We start from the raw sequence: 17,453 nt of genomic DNA on the forward strand, positions 1-17,453 counted from the left end.
TTCTTAAGTCTGGAACACATTTTATGCCAGCATGAAAAATGGAAGTTTTTTTACAGTCTTGGAGGTTTTAGTGTCACACTTATCAAATAAGGTGGTTTCCTTTTCTAAGAAACCATTTGTGGTTGAGGAGAGCCCCTCCCTATTCTCTTTCTTTTCCCCACCCACCCTCCAATTCTCCAAATCAAATGCACAATTAATCATGGACATATTATCTAAACACATTATGTTTTAGATTCCCACCCATTGTTACGATGAGTCAATCTAAATCGACTCTTCAAAATTGTTGTAAATGGACATATTGTGGTTGCTGGTTATTATTGTCTTAATAATGGGAGGGTGACTTGGGATGTATAATTCCGTAGACAATTTCACAATTGAAAACTTTTAGAGGTTACATACTTCCGAGCATTGATTCAGTTTATTTGTGACTCTTGTAAAATAAATGGCAATGATAGGATGGAGACAATTTTGGGGTTTATGCCAATGATTTTGTAGTACAATGGTACCACATCTTAACAGAGAAAGGGTGCATTAAAGTTCATAGATTGACTTGAAATGTAAATGAGGAATATTTCTACCATACCCCGGGTAGTGGGTACGGTACCCGAGTCGTGTTGGATCATCCATTAAATGCCGATTTTATTTATTCAATGAAGGGAAATGAATAAATCAAAAGAGAGTTATTTTCTCTCCCCCCACCATTTGTTTAGTCTCTTCTTCACTTGTGTTTATGAAACACACAGAAAATCTTGACAGAAGTTGAGTTTGTAGAATGGAAAATAATTTGTAGACTACTAGAGTTATACTGGTCTCTTTGTGATGTATCCTCAAATTTGAATTATTTTGGTCATTTTAACTTGAATCACTCATGATGTGCCTGTGATGTATCCTTAAAAAATAATTCAATTTATTTTGGCCATTTTTGAGAAATAAAAAACCTGGTGAATAAAGAAGCACAAAGAAAAGTCAGCCAGCCAATGTGATGTACTACAATTCTTAAAAGTAAATAATAGACAAGCACTCATAGGTCACCAGACATTATAAGAACTCACGGGTTGAATCATGGAAGTCTATTGGGGGATATAGCTCACATGAAGCATATTAATTTTTTTTTTTTAAAAATCCAAAAAGTTCAAGCAAACACACGCCCATTATATATTATGCCTCTACCGAGATTCAAACCCTCCAGCATATTCAGTATTGAACAAGTAAAAAGTGTAGGAGTACTTGTTATTATGTACAACCAGCACAAAGGCTGGTTATTTCTCCCCTTATTACAAATAGAAAATTCTATATACCATGTAACCACTATCACTCACAGCAACATGAATAGACAAAAAGATCTGCATTTCGATTCGATATGCACGGGCAAACGATTGTTGGTCAGTCTTTAACGCGCCTTCTCCCATCTTTTCCATTTCCAAACTTCATATTTTTCTTGGGGCAGCATCAATATCTCCATTTCAATTCAACATGCGAGGGCAAAAGATTGTTGGTCAGTCTTCCAACGATCCTTCTCCCATCTCTTCCGCTTCTACACATCCTATTTTGCTTGGGCCAGCATCGATATCTTCATCAGGAGCTAATTTTTCAGATCTCTCACTGCTATCCACCATACTTGCCACAACCGTCTCATTGGCACTTGCTGACTCGCAAACATTTTTGCTTTCTTCTAAATTTTCGTCAACTCTATAGTAGACCTTTAAAGGAAAAGGAGGAATATTAAATGTATATTCCATCTGATGGCTCAAACTACAAACTTTGACATGAAAAACGAATTAAAACACTCACTAAGTTGAACTTCAAACTGATGTCCCATGCTGGGAAGTGATGGTGAGTCATGCCATTGAAAATTTCTTGTGTATCTCTTCTATAATGTTTTGACAAGGTTTACACTACACTCCATTTATAACTTGTAATTGTATGTCAAAGAATTTGAGACTGAGATTAACCCTAAGAAAATTCATTTCAATGCAAACTATTTCCCAGAGAAATTATTATGACAACTGCTTAAATTATCAGTTTGTGTACAGCCACACATGCAATAAATACATAATTTGAAGAAAGATTTTTTCCCCCTGTAATAAGTATTTTCATTTACCAAAAGATAAAAGAAACGGGGGAATTCTTAACATTAGGTATAAGAGAACGTTCCGTCATTCCTCCATGGTGAAAAGTGATGCATATGTCCATCAAAAAGAGAACAAACACCACTATACATTATATACATCCAGCTATATCTAATTACTTTATAGCATTCATTTGCCAATAAGTGGACTTCTCAGGAACGGAAAGGTTGTACTGCAAATACAACTACTAGTACAAACAACAGAGATTCAGGTTACCAACAGGCCAGTGGCCTAACGGTACCCTGCTTTCCAAAGGGAAGTCAGGGGTTCGAGCCTCGGTGGAAGCATGTGTGTGTGAGTACCAACTAAGCCACAAAAAAAATAAAAAAATAAAAAAATAAAAATACAAATAACAGAGAGTAGAGAGGGAAAGCCCAGAGACAATCATACCACACATGTTCTAGCCGGTGAGAGTACTTTGAAGGAATTGGGACGGTTGTTGAAGTTAGTTTCAGGCACTCCAGGTATTCCTTCAGGGCATGTGAAATGGTCCCAATCGTGCCCAACCTGACATAAGAAACCATCCACTATATTGTCAATAAATTAATAACTGATAAATAATTTACATTCACAATATCCTTGGATGCATTACTGAATAAACAAGGATGGACACACATTCAAACCCAGAACCTTGGGTGGGATGTCTTACTGCCCCAAATGAGGAAAAAGAAAAGCTACGAAAATGTATCAATTTTCAACCAGCTAATCAAGCCAAAAAGAGCTCATCATTGGCTTTTCAGAAAATGGAACCCCTAAACCATGTGGTGTCAAATCTGTACCACATGTAATTAAACTTCTCAAATATAGTTATCTTGATTCAATTGCCCACTAAATAAACTAAAAATAAAAAATAAAAAATTAGATCATTTAGTGAGCACTGAATTAGAATACCAAAAATCTTATCACTCCTAAAAATCCAATAACATAAATTTGAGATAAAAGTTAAAAAGAGTTTCATTATGGTTCTCTAGTAGTAGTCTAAAAGATGACATCAATTCTAGAGGTTAGTCTGTAGTGTTGGATGTCATTCAAGCTCCCAAGAAGCTTGAAAATCATCTTCAATAGGAGGGGTGGAGAGGGAATGGAGTATAGCGTGGGATGGGGTCTGAGGTAACTCTTACTTCACCAAGAGAAAAGGAAAAATGGATAGCACCAGAGCAAAGAGTAACACTGATAAATTAATCAATCAACAATAACCTGTATAAAAGTGCTCCAGTCAAGCAGTCTATAAAATATATTACACTCTCGTTAAGAAATAGTAGAGCATGTATAATTTTAAGAAGGGTTAATTCCTTACTCTTCCATGCCCACCAAACTCCCAAGCATCACTGTCCAGTGCAACTCTATATTTCCCAGGCAAGTCACACCCAACCTTGTACCTGTATGTTTTAGAGCATGGATCACTTGAAGATTTTGAAAAGCCCAAAATAAAATTATAGCATTATTATCATCATCCTCAAAGCCTTCTCCAAAATGTTTTAAACTTGGATCCACCAATCTGATTCTTCCATATACTCTGTGGAGCCATATTCGCATAGAATCACACAAATATTTTGCATAATGAAAAACAAATATACCCATCATATGTCTTTTCTGGATGGAAGTTGAATACAAAAACTAGGTCTCCGCGTTCAAACACAATAACCTGTAAAATGAACCAAATAATCAGTATTTAGACATTAACACAGTGGAATCATCAAAGCAAAATGATCAATCAAGCCTACATAAAGTTAATATTGAGAACTTTAAATGCTGTTCTTGTTAATTGGACATGTCACACCAATGGAAGGTTTGTAGTTTGAGGAAGGCTTGTGGGCAGCAAGCTATCCAAAAAGCCATTATTCTCTTTTAAATTATGTAGAGAATCTAGAGATGCATATAAAGAACTGTTGTATCAAGAATTCATCAATTAATTGCTTAAATATAATTTCATCGTCTCTAATACCGACTCCTGTAAGCCCTATGGATTGCTTCTCAAAAGGTTACTTCCCAGGAGCATCTTTACCTTGTCATCTTCATCTGTGCTGCTCACTATCTGTTTTGTTGATGCAAGGAATGAAAATCTATCATCGAGAGAATTCATAGCTCTGTCAAATGCATTCATGAACTGCAGAAGTACAAGCATTAAGAACGAAAAAATTACTTTAGGATGTAACTAATGGAAGTGAAAAAAATAAATAATGTGGCAACAAATAAAAATTATTGTAGGAAGGACCATAAATTATGTGCTATAAAGTTGCTTAATCATTATATCAAAGTAGAGCCATCCATCATATATGCATCCTGATGAGCACTGAGAAGTGCGCATTTAAACCCGTTAAGCTTAAGCATTCTAGTACCTTTATCTATCTTACTTTGCCGTTTTAGACTTATTACGTGTTATTTATATTTTCAGGCACTAATCCCAAAATTGAGCTAACTCAGCCAAATAAGAGCTTAATTGAAGCAATCCTGAGATAAACCAAAGGAGGGAGCAAAGTGGAGAAAGAAAGGAGCAAAAAGGAATCAAAGTTGTGCAGCTGAAAAGTTCGATCGATCCAACTTAGAGTTCGATCGATCGAACATCTATGATCGATCACAGTACTTCTCGATAGATCCAACCTTGGCCTTTGCTGAAATTCCAAGTTCGATCGATCCAACATCACCTTCGATCGATCGAACCCTATTTTATCCTATTCAAATTATTGATCTTATCCACAACTGTACGCCTACCAACTACTTTTGTCCTTTTCCCCATAAATATCTTCGAAATATCTCAGCCTTGTCCTTATCCGGAGGAGTCAGACCACTTCGATCGATCCAAGATGCAGTTCGATCGATCGAACCCATCTTCGATCGATCCAAGTTAAGGTTCGATCGATCGAACTTCCTCCAGCGAGAAAAAGTTAAAGTCCAGCTCATTTATTCCGTCCTTCACCCAATCGTTGGAGAATATGCCTTGCACGACCACAGCTCATCATAGGGTGTATTTGACCTACCTATATAAGGAATATGATACACTTTTTGGGGAGGAGTCTAGAGTCTTTTGTCACACATTGAAAATCACCTTGGAGGCTATTCTTGGAGAGGAGGGAGGAGGGAAGCTAGAGCAACCATTGGAGGAGATCTTCACCAACAAGAAGCAGCCATGGAGTTAGCCCTTGAGGGTTGGATCATCACTATCATGAGTGTCTAGACATCCTCTTGGGGCTAGAGTTAGCCCCAAGCATGCTTTCTATACTCTAATCTTGTGTATTATTGAGGGATTAGTGTTGTTTGATACATCTTGATATTCATGTATATATAAATCTTGATTATTTCATGGTTTGTATGGTTTAATGCTTCCAATTGACTATTCTATTCTACCCATATGTCTATGTATGCTAGAGTAGGATATTCATGTGCTTATCTCTAGATTTAGTGTTTTTGATGCATGTCTATGTGTATTGATGCTATAGATCTAGAGATTATCAAGATGATATGCTTAATGAATGCTATTTTGGTTCATTTGATGGTTTATACCTATTCTTGATGGCTTGTGCCTCTCCCCTAGTCTAGATAGCTTTATTTTCATGCTAGTAGTGTAGATTTAGTGTAGTGGTAGTATAATGTTAGATGGGAGGACAATCTACTCTTGATGTTTGATGTTCCATGCTTGTGAGTCCAAATGGCATATTCCTCTAATATTGTGTTGTATGTGGATTGTGAGCTTAATGAATGATTAATGACTAGTTATGATATGTTGTATCTTTCACATGTGTTTAGACAATTTATTCCTCTCCCAATAGATAAATTGTGGCCTCTCACATGATGTTTAGATAATGCATGTTTAACTAAGTCATCCTTATGGATTGCTTGGACTATGAGCTTAATGAAAGGTTCAATGACTTGATTTGATATTTTGTTCTCTTCACATGATGTCTAGACAATATATTCCTCTACCAATAGATGTATTGTGGCCTCACACATGTTGATTGAGACAATTTGCACTTGTTGAGTTTCTTACTTACTCTTTATCTTATTGCATTTTAATTAATTCTTTTCTAGAAGTAATCAACCAACCCAATTCTCTTTTGCAATCATTTGGTACGCTAGAGTCGAAGTTGAAATTCCAACACGTATAATCCCTTGGGACGATCCCTACTCACTCTTGCTACGTTAGTAGTAGTGTTGGTAGTGGTTTTTATAAAATCAAATTTGACATAAAAGGCTTTTCTTGAACCACACATTCACTACATTCAGTTTGGCGTATTGGAACGGCCCTCGTCACATCCCAGTATGTTCCCACATCATAACCGGACATGATTAGACTATTGAAGCATGAATGTTACGAACTTCAACCAGACCATTAACAATATGGTTTGAACTGCCAAAGTATGAAATGGATCAAGTGGTCAAGGCCATAATAGGTCAAGTCACAGTCTGAGATTTCTAAAAGGTGTGACAATAAAAATTTAGGCAAAGACTTAATAGTATGTTTGGTTGGAGGGAAGGATTGAGGAGGGACGGATGAGGAGGGGGGAAGGGGGTGGGGTGGGGTGGGGTGGGGGAGGGGGGAATAGAAGAATCTTTTTGTGTTTGGTAGGAGGGAAGGGAAAAGAGGAAGGTTGTATTTTTTTATCCGCCCAAATTTGTGGGGAAGAGATGAGAGAGAAAAAGATAACTACAAAAAAATATGTAGTTTCCATTTTTAACGTTCCCAAAAACTTGAAATAAATGCTTCCTTTTTATAATTGTATATAATGGGGGTATATTACTAAAAAGACTATAAAAACTCTCTTACCCTTCATCTCAACCAAAAAAAAAAAAAAAAAGAGTGTTACCCCATCCATCCTTTCTATTATCCACTCCATTCAACCAAACAAAAAGAGAGGGAGACACCTTCCCTCCCCTAGTGATGCCTCATCTATCCCTCCCCTCTTCCTTCCATTCGTTTTTCCATCCCTCCAACCAAACGAAGCATTAATGATGATTGGCTTTAATTGCAAGAGGAAGTGGATGGGAATGGAGGTTGGCTACTGATGTCATGAACTAAGTGCTCTAAAACATAGCAACAAGAAGTAACAGTATGAACTGCTAAAAGATGAGACTCTGAACCTTGTATCGCAAGTGATCTGTATCCACAAGATCCCATTGACGTCTGCATTTTTCATAACTCCAACCATTGCCTTCTCTTGGGAAGTCAATCCACTCGGGATGGCCAAACTACAATAAGCACACAGGAAATAGAAGTATTGTACAAGTATAAAACATGGAAGAAAAAAAAAAAGAAAGTAACAAGTATAAAGCATGAATGCATGATTATTTCCATGCCTATTTGTAGAAATAGGATCCTCAAAACAGATTTATGATAAGCAGAGTGTAAGCTTCTGTCAGGAAAGAGTTTCCAGTAATTATTTTCACCTAAAATGATGCCAATTAACCTACCATCAAGTATGGAATCTGAAAAGAGTAACTTTAGAAGCATTGGCTGATTTCATCTGCTCTGCTCATCTTATTTTTACATGATCATGATTACCCCTTTAGCAATGTTTTAAGAACAAAGTGACCCACCTTTTCTGCACAAAATTCCTTTTCTTTTTTTTTTGAGGATTGAAATTTTCTCAAAGGCAAACAAATTAAAATATTGATGGCACACGTGTTAGATATTATTTTACACTATCCAAGTCTTGAAGCGCACCAACTCCACGAGTTTAGCAGGCTAGTGTAGGGTCCTAATTACTCACCTCATTTCCCATGAAATTAAGGTAGCCGTCTCCTCCTAATACCATTGTTATAAAATGAATCATCTACAAAAGAAAATGGCAACGATGAGAACTATGACCAGAAGCATATGATTCATCAGAAGACAATATGTGAGACCTTAACCATATTTATTATAAACCTTAAAGTTGCAGTTTTCTAGACTGAAAATATAAAACAACACCACATAAATAGATAAAGTAAGCATTATATTACTATTGGATCAGTTAGGTTAAGAGTTAAGATCCGTGACATCAGCCTCAAGGTAGAAACCATCACTCAGTTGAGCCATGAAACCATACCTGCAAGGGGCATTCAATTCAAATGCTTACAACAGAACAAACCTTGTGAAGTGCAATCCCTCGCTCAATAGCAGGAGAAGCATCCACCAAACTAGACATGCCAGAATACATTTCTTTATCCATTAGAAAAAATGCAATAGTCTTGTCACCCACAAGGGCCTGCACAAGAGCACAGAAATTAGAAAAAGAAGAGAGAGAGAGAGACGTATGAGTATAAGTGAAATTGTATATAAATTAAACTTAAAGAGATGAATGCAAGTGATTATGAAATGATGTCAATATAGGCAAAGCAAAGAAGATCCACAGCAGTAGAACTTTATAGAACTTCTATTTTACATTTCCTTTTAGCGAGAAAGTTGTGACATCAAGTTTGAGATATAACCTATAGGACAAAAGGATGAGACTCAATCAGAAGAAGTGAACATTCAGCACAAAGAGAACATCGCGTACCTGATCGTGGCTCTCAGCATAAGCGACACACTTCTCGGTGTATCTCCTATTTGTCAAACTGTGTGATATTTCCTTCATTGACCATTCTTCGTCATTCTTATTCTTTAAGTTATCAATCCACTTGTCAGGAATGGCCATCGCCAAACGGTAGTCAAATCCAATTCCTCCCTCAGAGACGGCCCGGCCAAGTCCAGGCATCCCAGAAACATCTTCGGCAATGACAGTTGCATCTGGAAAGATATTATGAATTAAACAATTGGCCAGCATCATATAAACCACAGCATCAACATCTGTTGCCTCACTGAAATACTCATTATAATTCCCCGTGAATCCCATGTTGATTCCATGGTGATGATACAACATTGAAGTTACTCCATCAAATCGGAACCCATCAAAATTGAACTCTTCTAACCACCACCTCAAGTTGGATAGAAGGAAACGGAGAACTTCCCAATTAGCATAGTTAAACAGTTTGCTGTCCCATAAATTGTGGTAGCCTCGCTCTCCAGTGTGGAAGTAAGACTCTTGCGAGCTTTGGCCAACATCAAAGCCATTAAGGCCATCGGTAACATTGCTACTTGCATGGCTGTGAACAACATCCATCAAGACCCGCAAACCCAAGCTATGGGCTTTATCAATCAAATACTTAAGGTCTTCAGGTGTTCCAGATCTACTGCTCACTGCAAAAAAGTTTGTAACATGATACCCAAATGATGCATAGTAGGAATGTTCCATCACAGCCATCAACTGGACTGTATTATAGTTATTCGCCTGAATACGAGGCAAAACATTATCTGCAAACTCCCTGTATGAATTTATTCGGGGTTCTGAGCTACTCATCCCAACATGGGCTTCGTATATTCGTGGGGCCTTGGGTTTTGGAGGACGAGGGTATTTAAAATGATACCTGCATGGTCAATAAAAGAACAAGCCAAGCAACTATTTAATTTTATTTTATGACTTTCCGAAAAAAAAAAAAAAAAAAAAACTATTTAATTTTATTCATATTTTGATCTAAGAAAATACATAAAATTTTCCCCTTATTTTATTGGTAATTAGGTCAAGTGGAAGACAAACTTTCTTAACCTGAAGCCAAAATGAACTGTATCTTACAACTTAATTATCATAAAATATAGGAAAATTTTGAAGAGAAATATACTAACAGATAAGGGGCCTGATTGGTTCAGTTTAAAACAATTTTCAAGAATTTAGCAAACACAAAACAATTTTCAAATAACTTATAAAATACATTTCTCTAAAAACAGGGATTTTTTTAACTCGGTTTGCAAAAAAACTGTCATACTGTTTAATGTTTTTCAGTTCTTCAAAACAGAAAATAGTTCTCAGAAAAGTGAACCAAGTAGGGACTAAGGATCTAGTTAATTGTGATTCATATTTATGAGGCCCTTGGTATTTGGCTGTTCAAATGGTCTTAGTTTGCTTGTTAAGGAAATAACTTAAAAGATGAATGGTTGGCACCTTTCTGAAAGTGGTGGGTCCCAATATACACCATCATACGGTGCCGCAAACCTTGTAGGGTCCACAGTGGCATACTTTATCCAAGCTGGGATACGATCAACCCAAACTCCATTACCATGCTTGAACCGGAACTTGACTCTAGAATTGTGAGGAATGGCTGGATTCACACCAGAATCAGGAATTTTAATACTCCAAACACCAAATTGATTCTTTTCCATCCTGTGGTTGGAACCATTCCACCCATTGAAGTCCCCTATAACTTGTGCTTCCCTTCCTCATCAGAAAGTCAACCCCAAAGTTAGCACTTAAACAAAGACCACAAATAACAAATATGATAACCTTGAATTTTTGTGAGGTGAAGAACTCACTGTGCAGCAGGAGCCCACTCACGGTAAACTATGCCGCCTTCTTCTCTATTAAATCCAAATTTCAAATAACCTACAACAATTAATGGATGGATAATGAGGAGTCTTATATTGGAAAAGTAACTGGTAAGCAAAACAAAAGATCAAAAGTTAGCCATTGGACCAAAAATAGGCAGTCCAAAACAAAATTAATATATCAAAGGGGATATCTAACTATAGAAAAGATGATTATGAAATGTGTTCCACCATTCAACAGAATGCATTCAATGACCTAATTCTAACTATGAGAAAAGCTGCTTCAGCTGATAATAAGGCGAGGATCTTCATTTAGTTACTCAAAGATATGCTTAATATCCTAATTGTAGTTGTCTCCGGGACTTTATAAATGTACTATAAGTAGGTCCTACCACTTCTCATGTAGAAAATAAAAAGGAAAAGCCAAAACTTGCTTGAATTGTTGACTTAGTACATCACCTTGTGCAAATTCCTCCAGGCTTCCCTCATATTTCTCAATAAGCCTTTTCTGATCTGCATATTTCTTCACTCTATACTGGAAGTGTTCTTTATATTGTTCCAAGCCTGGATCTACACGCAAGAGACCAATATTTTCAGCTTCGTTTACAATGGTTGTCATTGTTGGGTCGTCATTGGTCAAAACAGCCGATGTTGTGGAATTGCGTTCTACCTAGCAGAGAAAATCCATCAGATCACTAATTTACACCAAATATATTCCAAAGAGAATATAGGGAATATATCTCCAGAGAGTGAGGGTCAGAATTTATATGCTATAGACAAAAAAACCTTTTTACCTGTACTTTCTAAACCGTCATTGAACATTCAGTTGTTTCTAAGTCAAGATGCTAGAGTTTGCTTCTGATTTTATTCTGTTCTTTATTTTTGTTTCATCTACTATGTAAGGTCAGCCAAATGAAAAGAAAACAGAATGTTATGTAAATAATGACAAAATGTATAAAACGAAACTCAGTTGGAAACATGATCACAAAGAAATTTATATATGCTATAGACTAAAAAACTTTTTTACCTGTACTTTCTAAACAGTCATTGAACATTCAGTTGTTTCTAAGTCAAGATGCTAGAGTTTGCTTCTGATTTTATTTTGTTCTGTATTTTTGTTTCATCTACTATGTAAGGTCAGCCAAATGAAAAAAAACAGAATGTTATGTAAATAATGACATAATGTATAAAACGAAACTCAGTTGGAAACATGATCACAAAGAAATTTATTCCAGTTGGTTAGCTGTCAATTCAATGTACCACACCACACAACAATAAATAAATGGGACCATGCACCAAGTGCTTCTGGCCTTCTGATAAATTTGAAAAATCGGATGGTCAGGACCATTCACATGGATCAAACTTTTGTTCCAAAGAACTCCTTGGTTTTGTTATAACAATCCATCTAGAAGTGTCGGAACTTAAACATACCCTCCCACATTTTAAGAATTGTGTTGGGAAAACTAATTTGCCACGTCCAAGAAAATTTTGAGACCCAGGGATAATTCCAATTGGCTGTCGTGCAGCAAGGTAACGGTTATTTCTTGAGCCCTGCGAAAAGGAACCAGACAAGGCTGTAAAGATCATTACATAACTAAGTCGCATAAAAATGAAGAAATGTGGATGCTAGACATAAGTCACATAACTATGAAGTAGCATCTTGAAAAAAATTGCAACAAACCAAAAAAACAAGATTCCTGGATTGCTTTATTACAGAAGGCTTGTAAAAATTAGTATTTGCGAAGTTCATGTTGAAATTTTACAATGTGTTGGGCTTCACATCAAAGTTTATGCAATTTTGAGGCTTTGTGATTAATTGATAGGTATCAAAGAGAGAAAAAATTCTTTTGGAGAGCCACGTGGAGGCTTAATCAATTTTCATGCACAGCATGTGCCTTTTTTTATATATAATCTTGAATGTGCAGGTAAATCCTAATGATTAGGAACTTTGCAATATCACTTTTAAAAACAAGTCAAAAGTGTAGATTTAAATACTTGAGTTACACCCTCTTTGTTAACCTCTTTGTTAACATTGTAGTAGAGCAGGCATGTCCTGTGCTAAAAGAAAATAATGGCAGGCCCTGTACTAAGAGAATTTTTTTTTTTTTTGCTTCAATTTGTCATATTTAGCACAAATTACACATCTTCCATGTTAAATACTTATTATTCAAGAAATGCCAAAATTGAATTATTTTTGTTATACATACAGATACAATGACCTAATTCAGGGCATGTAGGAGGATTAAATTTTTTGATGGGTCCACCTCCCAAGACCATGACATTGGGGTGATTCTAGTCAATCAATTAAGGTCAATCACTGTCAATCGGGGGTGGGCTTATTGAGGTGCCAGGGGGACCATGGCCCCGAAAATTTTGCAAATACCTATGAATTGGCTTCCCTATAATTAGTAAGTTTGAAACATAAAAAAAAAAAAAAAAAAGGGTTAATTACAATGACACCCCCTGAGGTTTGCCTTAATTACAGCCATATACAAGTTAACCTCTTTTTGAACAATGAGACCCCTTCAGATTTCATAAACTTAACAAAGACATTCCTGCCAGCTCTGACACAAGTTAAAATGACGTTATTACCCTACTTTTCAATTACCCTAATTTTTTAATTATAAATAAGAAAATGTATCAAAAGGCCATTTTAGGACAAAAATACCCTCATCTTCCCCATCTCTCTCCACCCACAGTCCAAAATCAATATCCAATCAGTCCCTTTACAACTTCCATTGAATTTGAATTTATCTTCATTGATTCAAGGCTCATCATTTCAGATACTAAATTCACCGGAACTGTCCTTGCCGAGCTCAGTGACTTACATTCACTCACTCTAAGCAATTCATCCATATCAAACGATTAGTTAATAAAGCCTAAACTCTATCATTTCAACGAGAAACCCATATACTTCTGCAACTCTCTCTCTCTCGGGCTCCAGCAACGGTGACGATGCTCTGGCAACATTGACTAGCAGTGGTGTTGGCATGATGGTGAAGCGATTCTGACGTCGATGAGATCTTGTTCGGCGACTAGCAGCGACGACAACATTGTGGTGACGCAATTCCAACGTAGACAAGGCGACAAGATCCTGGCGACACAAAACAGACATGGTGGTGAGAATCCTATGATGCTGACGATCAAGGAAGATTCTCCCATTCCCGTTTTTTGCATTTTCTTGCTTTAGATCCTTATGCTAAATGCTCTCCACACATAAATTATACCTCTATGATTACATGTTTATCTCAATAAACCCACTTCAGCTTTCACCTCTCTAGAACCCCAACCATTACCCCCATTATAAACACAAGATTCACATAACAAGTAACAGATGAATCCAAAATTGCCGAAATGGGCTTATCGCTTTCAATCATTCGCTCAATAACTTAATTTGTATGCGTAAATAAATACAAATTGTAGAGTAAAATCGCAAGAATTGAGGGATACGCATTTAGAGATGAGACCAATCGAAGAAACCCATGAGGCATTTGGGGTCACACACCTGGTTTTGGTGAAGAACATATCAAACCAAACTTGGGTTTAACTTGCTAGGCAGGTTTGTTGATTCTACGACGAATTCCTAATTGTCCTACTTGAGAATTCCCCTACTGCGACTTCATTCTCATTGGAGTTCTCTAAGCTGTGGAACGATTTCGCAAAAACATGCCTTGATCTTGAGAAAATGCATCCAACGAGATGACAGAGAGGTTCATCGAGAGCTCGAGGAGACCACTTATGCGAGCAATCGAGATGATCATTTTCATCAAATCAACGACCATGATCTCTTCAACACCAAAGCCATGATCACCTTGGCCAAGACGTCAAGATCATCGCTGCCAATTTGATCGTCGACGATGGTCGGTGGTGCTGGTTGTCGTCGTCAGTCAGTCGGATTTCGAGAGGGTTTGTCATGATCTAAGGGTTAGGGTATAAAGAGATTCTGTAGGGTTACATAAGAGAGGTGAGATCTGCAGGGGTTAAGAGAGTGGTGATAAAGGAGTTGAAAGGTTAGAGAGAGAAACGACAGAGAGAGTTGTGGTGGTTGGGTTTTTTAAGATGGGCATTTTAGTCATTTTACGATGCTAATATTTTCTCATCACATATTAATTAAATATTGAAGGGCAATGTAGACATTTTGCTGGCAAAATTTGATATAAAACTAACAGGGGTGTCATTGTTCAAAAAAAGGCTAAGTTCTATATGGCTGTAATTAAGGCAAACCTCAGGGGGTGTCATTGTAATTAACCCAAAAAAAAATTAACATGAAGCCCCCTAGTGCCTACCAAATATAATATGTATCGCCTATACTTATTGGGTTATGAAATACTTAAGGATCATAGGTAATCTTGTCTCAAATCTTCTATTAAATTTAAAAACATAGCCTGTGATAACTACTGGAAATAATATACATTACAATTTATTTAAGAGTAGGAATAGCTTCTGGGAACTTACCACGGATGTCTATCTCAGTCATGACCAGAACAAACAAGCCTATCCGATAACAAGCACGAGAAAGGAAGGAGATAGACCTTAGCGCAGGTATAGAATCAGCCCGGGTCTTGCTTTCCCTAACACCAGTATTTGTTTTCACACCACTAGTTTGGCCCCTTCAAGTGAATTTTCCTGGGTTTACCCCAATTTTCAATAAGGCCTGTTGGGCCATGTTCGCAGTTTAAACTCTAATTTAGTTCAAAGTTTATACTAAATTTTCTCCAATCTCAAATCTAAAGCATCAATTTGGTGCTCCCAAACGTAACATGAGATTTATCGTATCACCGTGTCCATATCGTGTCATACCAGTGTTCATGCTTCATGTTGAGGAACTAAGATAATATATATTTAAGAAAATAGCTTTCTGGATATCCTGATTGAACTTTTGAGATCATCATGTCATCTATATTAGTAACTACTACTAAGTAGGTACAAACCGTACAATGTTATGCCATATCTAGAAAAAAATTAAGAATAGTTAACTAGTTGTTCTAGATTGATGAAGGGACATTTCAGTTGGAGGCTCCTCGTGAACCTAATTATTTGCGCAAAGAACAACCTCCATATATAAAGGAATAACCAATTGCATGAGGCTCCCGCCATTACATGTGGGCCTATAAAAGGGGAGAGGTGGGTGCCCGCGGGGTGGGGAACCTTTAACTGGGGCGGGGATGGGGTGGGAGGATACCCCCTTTAAGCAGTTTTGGGCGGGAACAGGACAGGGTAACCTAAACGGGGGTGGAGGGTACCCCACCCAAAACCGCTTCTGTTGCCATCCATAACTATAAGGTTTGGGGATGATTAAATATACGCAGCCTTAATTTCGTATGCAAAGAGGTTATTTTTTGTTTCAAACCTTACCGTTGCAACATATATGATCATCGTTTTTATTTTTTGTATTAAATATTATATTGATTTCCAGATTGTGCAAACGGAAAAACATATTTCACATTCTTATGCTCCATATGCTTACCATTCTTGGGTCACTTCTGGCTCCTCCACTTTACTAATACAGTGGAAATTGAAACGGTTATCAGAGTGGTGTTGTTCAAGCCGATTGGATTGAATAGATCTTTCCTATAATTATATATATAATAAACCCAAGAAAAATTTATATGTACCACCAAACCAAATTCAAGTAACAGCAACCACCTATACATGAAAACAAATTAAAAAAAATTAAAAAAAAAACCTTTTAATTAAACTAAGCTGATCATGAGATGAAGTTCATTTTCCTATAATTATATATATAATAAACCCAAGAAAAATTTATATGTACCACCCAACCAAACTCAAGTAACAGCAACACCTATACATGAAAAAAATAAAACAAAATAAAATAAAATAAACCCTTTAATTGAACTAAGCTGATCATGAGATGAAGTTCATTCAACAAAGAATAATTTAAACAAAAATTAAGCCGATCATCAGATAATAGAGAGAACAATTTAAATTACCGTTGCAGAGTCTTTGCTTGAGAAGATTGCTAAAGACCCAGAAAAAGGTGTAGAAAGAATGCCTTGGGATCCGTACATTTTCGCCCAATCAGACTCACTGTTTCATCTCTCTACCAATCTCAGTCTCTCTCTCTGTTCCTCAGCCGTCTCACTCTTTTATGGTCACTCTCTCTCGAAGCTTCTACCTATTATATTAACCAAAACTAAATTGCAACCGTTGGTGGATATGTCAACAGTATAACAAAACCCTATAATCAAAACAAGAATAATCTGAATCGTTGAGACATTGGTAATTTGGCACTCACAAAAAGCATGTGTTTGCTTCCTTTTGTCTTTTCTTAATGATTGAAAAGACGTGATCGCACTGATAAGCAAAGCATAACCATATCCTCCGCAAAACGCCACTGGACGTCTCCTTTAGCGTTCTGATTCAAAGTCTTCACGTCGGACGCTCCAGGATCACTCTCTCCAGGAAGGTCAAATGTGGTTTTTTTTTTTTTTTTTTTTTTTTTTTTTTAAGGTTAAAAGACGTCAAATGTGGTTGAAGGTTCCATCACCATCAGGTTTGATTTTGATAATAACCTAAAATAGCTTTGGACTTGTTTGGATTGATTGAATTGGAATAAAAGGGAAAAGAAAAGAAAGGGAGGTGATATGGTGTAAAAAAATAGTAAAATATATTTCTATATATCTTTTTTACTGTCCTCCCAAAAGTCGAATTAGAAGATAAAGGATAGGAAATCTTTTACGATATAAAAAATAACTCACATTTTAAAACACAAAATTTAAAAGAAGATATTGGAAATACTACATATAAGTGATTTTATATAAAAGAAGATATTGGAAATTTTACATATAAGTGATTTTATATATATTAAATAATAAAATGGTTTATTTTTTAAATTGATTGAATAAAATAAAATAATTACAAATGCATTATAAATTAAATTATTGTTAATGTCCAAAATATTTCGAAGCTCTTATTCCAAATTATCCTTCTTAAAATCGTATAATTTTAAAATACCAAAAAGTTAAGAGAAT

General features: G+C 36.3%; 1 protein-coding gene across 4 annotated transcripts; it reads right to left on the minus strand.

Moving 5' to 3' along the window:
• Window positions 1-1,172: 1,172 nt before the first annotated feature.
• Window positions 1,173-16,899, minus strand: LOC132276783 (1,4-alpha-glucan-branching enzyme 1, chloroplastic/amyloplastic-like). Of its 4 annotated transcripts, none has more exons than XM_059778389.1 (14): window positions 16,413-16,899; window positions 11,893-12,012; window positions 10,921-11,131; window positions 10,450-10,519; window positions 10,082-10,351; window positions 8,603-9,509; window positions 8,195-8,311; window positions 7,835-7,897; window positions 7,206-7,313; window positions 4,135-4,236; window positions 3,707-3,774; window positions 3,427-3,508; window positions 2,520-2,636; window positions 1,173-1,700 (listed from the first exon to the last, which is right to left on the minus strand). In XM_059778389.1, the coding sequence occupies exons 1-14, from the start codon at window positions 16,488-16,490 to the stop codon at window positions 1,497-1,499; spliced, it is 2,517 nt and encodes an 838-aa protein (XP_059634372.1). In that variant the 5' UTR covers window positions 16,491-16,899; the 3' UTR covers window positions 1,173-1,496. The 4 variants fall into 4 exon arrangements, with proteins under 4 accessions (XP_059634372.1, XP_059634373.1, XP_059634375.1 ...); XM_059778390.1 differs by lacking the exon at window positions 16,413-16,899 and adding an exon at window positions 15,929-15,946; XM_059778392.1 differs by lacking the exon at window positions 11,893-12,012 and having other exon boundaries at window positions 16,718-16,899.
• Between the last annotated feature and the right edge of the window lie 554 nt (window positions 16,900-17,453).

Source organism: Cornus florida, unplaced genomic scaffold (assembly GCF_030987335.1).
Source record: "Cornus florida cultivar Cherokee Brave unplaced genomic scaffold, ASM3098733v1 CherokeeBrave_3.0.0_Hap2_Chr10, whole genome shotgun sequence".
In the NCBI taxonomy this organism is placed as follows: Eukaryota; Viridiplantae; Streptophyta; class Magnoliopsida; order Cornales; family Cornaceae; genus Cornus; species Cornus florida.

What these genes read in the sequence shown, in the direction of transcription:
- LOC132276783 (XM_059778389.1), bottom strand. Translation starts at nt 16,490, where the DNA reads ATGTACGGATCCCAAGGCATTCTTTCTACACCTTTTTCTGGGTCTTTA. An exon ending in GCACAGATGAAGATGACAAG is followed by an intron (nt 3,775 to 4,134) that starts GTAAAGATGCTC and finishes TTCATTTTACAG; the next exon opens with GTTATTGTGTTTGAACGCGG. An exon ending in CCAGAAAAGACATATGATGG is followed by an intron (nt 3,509 to 3,706) that starts GTATATTTGTTT and finishes TAAAACATACAG; the next exon opens with GTACAAGGTTGGGTGTGACT.